Source organism: Pongo abelii, chromosome 19 (genome assembly GCF_028885655.2).
Source record: "Pongo abelii isolate AG06213 chromosome 19, NHGRI_mPonAbe1-v2.0_pri, whole genome shotgun sequence".
In the NCBI taxonomy this organism is placed as follows: Eukaryota; Metazoa; Chordata; class Mammalia; order Primates; family Hominidae; genus Pongo; species Pongo abelii.
In genome coordinates, this window is record NC_072004.2 from 96678888 (window position 1) to 96686858 (window position 7971).

Genomic DNA, 7971 nt, shown 5'->3' on the forward strand with positions numbered 1-7971 from the left:
CCTCAAGTGATCCTCCCACCTCAGCCACGCAAAGTGCTGGAATTACAGATATTGGTCACCACTCCCGGCCCCCTTTCAAATTTTTTTATTTATTTTATTTTATTTTTTTTGAAATGGAGTCTCACTGTCACCCAGGCTAGAGTGCGGCGGTGCGATCTTGGCTCACTGCAACCTCCAGCTTCCGGGTTCAATCAGTTCTCCTGCCTCAGCCTCCTGTGTAGCTGGCATTACAGGTGCCTGCCACCACATCCAGCTATTTTTTGTATTTTTAGTAGAGACGAGGTTTCACTGTGTTGGCCAGGCTGGTCTCGAACTCCTGACCTCAAGCAATCTGCCCGCTTCGGCCTACCAAAGTGCTGGGATTACAGGCATGGGCCATGGCAACTGGCCCCCCTTTCAAAATTTTAAATGGACTTATGCTCTGACCCAGTAATTATCCTTTAGGATTTATTCTACAGGCATATTTGCATGTATGCAAAATGGCACAGACACAAGGGTATTTGCTGCGCCACTCTTGGTACTATGATAAGGAAAATCCAGAGGACCACTGGGTGAAGTTCTGGTGCATCATCTAATGAACTATTGTCAGCTGCTACAAAACAATGTAAAGAAAGCGGGAGCAGAGTCAGGTGTGGCGGCCCACGCCCATAATCCCAGCACTTTGGGAGGCCGAGGCGGGAAGATCACTTCAGCCCAGGAGTTGAGGACCAGCAACCTAGTGAGACCCCTGTCCCTACAAAAAAATTGAAAAATTAGTAGGCTGGGCGTGGTGGCTCACACCTGTAATCCCAGCACTTTGGGAGGCTGAGGCGGGAGGATCACCTGAGGTCAGGAGTTCAAGACCAGCCTGACCAACATGGCGAAACCCCGTCTCTACTAAAAATACAAAATTAGCTGGGCATGGTGGCGCATGCCTGTAATCCCAGCTACTTGGGAGGCTGAGGCAGGAGAATCCCTTGAACCTGGGAGGCGGAGGCTGCAGTGAGCCAAGATCTCACCAATGCACTCCAGCCTGGGCAAAAAGAGCAAAAGTCTGTCTCAAAAAAAAAAAAAAAAAATTAAAAATTAGCTGGGCGGGGTGGTGAGCGCCTGTAATCCATGCTACTCAGGATGCTGAGGTAAGAGGATCACTTGTGTCCGGGAGGTGGAGGCTGCAGTAAGCTGTGGTTGCTCCACTGCACTCCAGCCTGGGCGACAGAGCAAGACCCTGTCTTAAAAAGAAAAAAAAAAAAGAGAATGCAGGAGCCCATGCAGCTGATGGATATGGCACTTGTTCCAACACATCTCCAGCATCACTGATGCCTGTGTGCCCAGAGCAAGTGTGGGTGCAGGAGAAACGGAACGGCAGCCGCCTAGGAGAGAGGCCCACAAGGTCGGGCAGGACAGTCTCACTGCTCAATGAGCCAGCCCCCTTTTCCCAAATGGTGGGTGTGAATGGCCTATTCAAAAAACACGGTAGGAATTTTGAAATCATCCCCAGAAATGGCACCAGTCATTGCACCAGGGCCATGGAATTATGGGTGCCCTTCTTCTCGTCTCGATTTTCCTGGGGTCAGTTTCACAGCCTCCAAGAGGAAGACAAGGGATGTCAGGGGACGGGTGAAGGGGCTTCCACTCACTGACGGACACCACTCATGCTCAGATGGTAAATCAAATCATGGACTAAAAACCCTAAACTCCACCTGCAAGAAGGCAACATTGCCCAGGGAGGGGCAGGCGGCCCCTGTGGCCGTGACACATATGTGCAGTGATGTCTGTTCCCCAGTGAGCTTGTGCTCTTGGGATTTAAAGACCTCTTTTCTTTCAGGGGACGGGAACCAGAGTGAATAATGATCTAGGGGGCTAGAGGATCAGGTGGGCACACAGCTGGGGCAAGGAAGAGGGACCCTCTACAGTCTCGTACCGACATCTCTTGAGCCAGAAGACCGGCAGGAACTGCAGTTACATCCTGGCTGGGGAATCCCGGGACAGCAGGCCGTGGACCCAGGCAGATCTTTAGAGACAAGGGGTAAAGTGGAAACCCCAGGCCAATGGCCACTGAGAAGGTCTCTGAGCCAGGGGACAGCACCCCACCCCACCCACAAACACCAGGAAGAAAAGAATCGCGTGCCACCTTGTATAGGTGTGAAGCCATGCCTGGCCAAAACAACTGCTCTCCAGGAATCCCAATGAGACTGAGTGGTAGCAGGGCAGGTGGCCGAGAGGATGGGGACCAGGCACAACAGAAACCCGAGGCCATGTCACACACTGGCGGGGGTTCCTCTTCCACCAGCAGTTCCTGAGCTCCCACCATGTGCCCGACAGAAGGCAGACAGGCAGGCATGGGTGGGGCCGTCTCGGATCGAGCGAGGGGCTCAAAGAATTAAAGTGAACAGCTGGAACATTCCATGAACGAGGGGACTGTTAGCAGTCACCACTCAACCCTGCGGGAGCAGGCAATGGTGCCGGCCGAGGAAAGGAGGGATCAATACGATTAGCGTTCGCTGTGGCTTTGAACCTCTATTCAGCAACAGAACATTTCCCAGCAGAAAGGCTGGGAGTGTGGTTAGGTGCCCGGGTCGGCCTCGGATACAGCCCGTCCATGCCGCCCAAAGACCATCTACTAGAAAGCCCGGAAACTTTTATAACAGTCTCCACACAACAGAGCTGTGATTTCTTTTCTTTCTTTCCTTCCTTTCCTTTCTTTCCTTCTTTCTTTTTTCTTTCTTTCTTTCTTTCATTTTTTTTTGAGACAGAGTCTTGCTCTTTCTCCCAGGCTGGAGTGCAGTGGCACGATCTCGGCTCACTGCAACCTCCTCCTCCTGGGTTCAAGCAACTCTCCTGTCCCAGCCTCCCGAGTAGCTGGGATTAAGGGTGCGCGCCACCACGCCCGGCTAATTTTTGTATTTTCAGTAGAGACAGGGTTTCACTATGTCGGCCAGGCTGGTATTGAACTCCTGACCTCAGGTGATCCGCCCGCCTCCACCTCCCAAAGCGCTGGGATCACGGGCGTGAGCCACCTCGCCCAGCCCAGATCTGCGATTTTGAGTGCGTCTTCCCTGCCCCATGTGCCATGAACCTAGGGCTTTAGAGACAGTGGGAGGGGCCAAGGCAGGTGGGTGAGGGGGTCAGCGATGCAGGAGCAGGGCTGAGGACAGGAGAGGCAGCGGGCTCAGAGACGGCTCTAGCCCAAGTTGGTTACCCCTCTGCTAAAACAGTGCAGCATATTTTAATTTTTACAGCTTATGTCTGTAAATGCCTAGAGACGCACCAAATCTTTAGACAACCTGCCGGCCACAATGACACATCAGGACATCCTGGGTCCCCGCCCTGCCTGCCCCAGGCTTTGGGAACCTGCTTGGTCCAAGGGACCGCTACTGGCCCATCTGCCCTTACCCTGGAACTCGGCTAGGCGTCTGGCGGGCCACACCCTGCCTACCTAGAGGTGCTTCTAGGGCAGACACAGGAATAACTTTTTCAAGGAGAAGGGGGAGGTCCAAGCCTTTTATTCACAGTGGAACCCTGGCCTGGACCTGCCAGGGGTTCCTGTGGGAAGCCTTGACTGCCCTCCAGACCCCACAAGCCTTCTCTCTGCCCTGCTGTGTTGCCCGGCACGGACCCCAGGCAGGGAGCCCCAGACCTGCTGCTGCATCGAAGCCAAGGCCCCCAGGCCCTTGCTGTTCTGGAAGCTCAGGAGAGACTCTGGTCAGGCTCTGCCCCAACCCCCACAGAGCGGCTCGATTCCTCCCTTGCCCCAAAGACTGGGCCTGGCAGACACCAACTCAGGGTGCAGCAGGCCCAGCCTGCCTCTCACAACTCCCATCTGGGAACCGCCCACCCTCCTCCCCACTCCCAGAGGTGGGCAGGAAAGGCAGCTCTCACCCCGAAGCTCCCACAGCTGTCTTGCCACCCATACACCCACACACCCACACACCCGTCCAGGTTTCTCCAAGGCCACCAGGAGCTCATCGCCCTCCCCACAGGTCAACCCCATTTATTTTCTTTCTTTTTTCTTTTTTTTGAGATGGCATCTCACTCTGTTGCCAGGCTGGTGTGCATTGGCACGATCTCGGCTCACCGCAACCTCTGCCTCCCAGGTTCGAGCAAATCTCCTGCCTCGGCCTCCCGAGTAGCTAGGATTACAGGCATGCACCACCATGCCAGGCTAATTTTTTTTTTCTATCTTTAGTAGAGACGGAGTTTCACCATGTTGGTCAGGCTGGTCTTGAACTGCTGACCTCAGGTGATCCACTCGCCTCGGCCTCCCAAAGTGCTGGGATTACAGGCGTGAGCCACTGAGCCCAGCCAACCCCATTTCTTGAGGATTCAAACAAATCCAAAGGGCGGTGGCACAGGAGGCCTGGGGCTGTGGCTGAAAGAATCCAGGCTCTGGCTTGACCTTCTAGTGATTCAGCGCCCACGCCTGTAAGACTCAAGTCCTACCTGCCCCCTGGAACAGCCACAAGGATCCAGCATGTCCAGATGTGAGGCACTTGTTCACATGTGGAGCTGGACCCAGGGGTCAGATGCCAACTGAATAACAGCCCTCCAGGAGGCAGGGGCCCGGACTCCTAGGCCACAGTACTCACCAGCGCCTTCCTCTTCTGCTCGCTGCCTGTGACCACGGAGACAGAGCGGACGATGGGCTTGGTGGTGGTGGCACTGCCAGGGCGCCGGGACACAGGCGGAGGGAGACCTGTCAGACTCAGGTCCACACTGGCTGGGCTGCGCTCCGGGACGCTGCTGATGGCCCGGGTGCCTTTCATGGTGGACGAGGCAGGCCCTGAGTGGGGAAGCAAGAGCTGCAATGAGATGCCATAGGGGAACTACAGTCCCCTGCACCCACCACCTCCAGCCCAGCCTCAGCCGGCCCAGGACACCTGGGTCCACTGGCCACCAAACTTCCCGGGAAGGCGTGTCACAACCTACGCACCCCTCTGGCTGGTGGCAGGCTCCTCGACAGGAACATGAGGGAGCTGTTCTGAGCCCAATGTCAGCGTATGGCAGGACAGGAGGGCCCTGGATGATGGACAGGTGGGCGGCGAGGGCAAGGCCCGTGGGTGGGAACAAGCCAGCAGCACCCCAGAGGGAGCCTGGACCACAGGCCATTGTCGGTGTGAGCCAGGTTCTGCCATCTACCCCACATCATGATTCTGAGAAAGCCACTGCCCGAGCCCCACTCTCTTCTTCTGTAAAAGGGACATTTGATTTATTTTTTATTTTATTATTTTTTTGAAACGGAGTCTCGTTCTTGTCACCCAGGCTGGAGTACAGTGGCACGATCTCGGCTCATTGCCACCTCTGCCTCCCAGGTTCGAGCGATTCTCCTGCCTCAGCCTCCTGAGTAGCTGGGATTACAGGTGCCCGCCACCACGCCTGGCTAATTTTTGTATTTTTAGTAGAAGTAGAAATGGGGTTTTGCCATGTTGGCCAGGCTGGTCTCGAACTCCTGACCTCAAGTGATTCGCCTGCCTTGGCCTCCCAAAGTGCTGGGATTACAGGCATGAGCCACCGTGCCAGGCCCTTAACTAAAAATACACATTTTAAAAAGGGGTTGCATGTTGGCCGGGCACAGTGGCTCACTCTGTAATCCCAGCACTTTGGGAGGCCAAGGCAGGCGGATTGCCTGAGCTCAGGAGTTCAAGACCAGCCTAAGCAACACGGTGAAACCCCACCTCTACTAAAAAATTCAAAAAATTAGCCGGGCGTGGTGGCGGGCGCCTGTAATCCCAACTACTCGGGAGGCTGAAGCAGGCGAATTACTTGAACCCGGTAGGCAGAGTTTGCAGTGAGCCAAGATCATGCCACTGCACTCCAGCCTGGGCAACACAGCCAGACTCCATCTCAAAAAAAAAAAAAAAAAAAAAAAAGGTGGGGGTGGTTTTGTGAGGTCCAGACAAGATGCTGGTCTCAAGGCCTCAAGGCTGCACTGGGCGAGCACTCACTGGGTAATGTTATGCCAGCAGGGGACAGGGGGTTCTGACGATCGAGGAGTAAGCTTGGGGATGCTGGCTTCCTTACTTTGGACCTTCTCAGAGCAAACCCTGCCGGTCCCCAGCCCGTCCCCACATGGTGCCTCAGCTGATCTTTCTGAACAGGTCTCAGTTCGTGCATGTGCCCCTGCCAAAAACCCTGCAACAGCTTCCTAGGCACAGAGAATAAAGTCCACACATCCAACTCCTGCAAGATCTGGCCCTCTGTGACCTCGCCAGCTCCCCTGCTGTGCCCCTTTGTTGTGGCTTTAGCCAACACAGCCTCCCTGGTGCTCCTCAAACTCAGCCAGCTTGGCCCCGGCCAGTCCCCTGCCTCTAGGTCTCAGGACACTCCCTCTCTGCACTCAGAGGCCTTCCCTGAGCACCCATCAGTCTTCACTCCCCATCCGGCTCTGACTCCCTTCCTGTGGCTGTACACAGTTGGTTTATGAATTGTGTGGCTCCTGTGCAACCCCCGCACCTGCAGGGAAAGGCACTCAGCTGAACCAGCAGATGAATGGGAGAAGCTGGCGCCAGGGACCAACGCTGAGAATTACCTCCCTGTCACAGTGGCCTCCAGTGGGCCAGCAGGCACCCAACCTATCGCCCAAGGTCACCCTGGGCTTGCTTCAGCCCAGCACCCCACAGCAGGTCCCCCAAGGTCCCTTCCAAGGAGAGATGGATACCCCTACTCCCTAGAGGCTGACCCTGCCACTGACCAGGTCCCAGTCCTCAGTTATGCACTTCCGGTTGTGCGGATGAAACTTAACACCCTCCTCCTGCAGGGCACTGTCCACCCCTGGCTGGACCCATGCAAGCCCTTGGAGCCCAGGACTCTGCTCTCCCAGCCACACATGCAAGCGGCTCTGGGATGGAGAACGCGGCCTCTCCATGGAAACCTCCAGGCCAGAAGAAGGGAGGCGTGGGAGGCCACCACATCTTGGATAAAACTGTGTCCCTCCCAGGACCTGAAGGGGCGGGGACTGATGACCAGCGCCAGGACCTGGTTCCCAGGGTGGCCTGACCCTGACCCTGACCCTGGACAGAGAGGCCAGAGCCCACGCGCAGAGCAGAGCCCTCCACCTGTCCTCGGGGCAGCTCCCATCTCCCCATTTTCCCTAGGGCTTAAGGCAGCCGGGCCAGAGATGCCGGGACTGGACTCCATGTTGTCCTGGGGACCAGAGGGGAGTGGACGGAGGTGGAGGGGGTGGAGGGGATGGAGGTGGGGACCCACACCCTCAGGCACGAGCCTGTCCTCACCTGCGCGGGCCCCGGATCTCCCTCACCTGTGCGCACCCTGGTTCCCCCTCACTTCCCTCGGACCCCTCCTTCAATTGCGCGGGCACCAGATCTCCCCCTCACCTGTGCGTGCCCCGGATCCCCATCACTTCATCACTGGACCAGGACCTCCCACCTGCGCGGGCTCCGGACCCCTCCAACCTCCGCGCTCTGCAACCCCCTCCCTTGCCCGGGCCCCCTCACCTGCGCGGGCCGGGGGCGCAGCCGCGAAGCCTGCCTGGCGCGCGCGGCCTGCAGATTCGGCCGGCGGGGAGCGGATGCGGAACCAGTCGCGCCCAAACCTCGGGTCGGCGACCTGGCGCCCCGCCACCCCCAACACTGCCCCGAGGCCCGGTGACAATGAAGCGGCCGGACGGCCGGGGTGAGCGGCGGCGGCAGCTAGCAACCAGCCTGGCACCACCTCCCCAGTCCGTCACGCCGGCCCGCCTTTCCTGCGCGCGCCGACTCCGGATTGGTCCTTCACGCTCCCGCTCAGGCCGTCCCGGGAGCTCATGGGGCCGCTCGGCTGTCCTTCGGGAAGTTCAAGCGTGGGAGGAGCGACGGAGGGCTGAGGGACGCGACTGCAGAGAGCGGCCGATTGGACGCGGCTGGAAAGGGACGGGTCATACAGGGGGCCGAGGGGCCGAGGGCGGCGGGAGGAGCTGGCCGGACGGGGGCGGGGCGTGAGCGGTTGTGGGCGGGGCGTGAGCGGTTGTGGGCGGGGCGTGAGGTGGGGGTGTGA

General features: G+C 57.7%; 1 protein-coding gene across 2 annotated transcripts in view; it reads right to left on the minus strand.

Annotated features, from left to right (window-relative positions):
- The window catches only part of CEP131 (centrosomal protein 131), a 35234-nt gene extending 27584 nt beyond the window's left edge, over positions 1–7650 (minus strand). The window contains exons 1-2 of one of the 2 annotated variants that reach the window (XM_024235638.3): positions 7434–7650; positions 4569–4762 (exon numbers count right to left, since the gene is read on the minus strand). In XM_024235638.3, the coding sequence (XP_024091406.3) occupies positions 4569–4745 (177 nt within the window). In that variant the 5' untranslated portion in view covers positions 4746–4762; positions 7434–7650. The remainder of the gene's footprint in view (positions 1–4568; positions 4763–7433) is intronic. The other variant, XM_024235636.3, reaches the window with a different exon arrangement.
- Between the last annotated feature and the right edge of the window lie 321 nt (positions 7651–7971).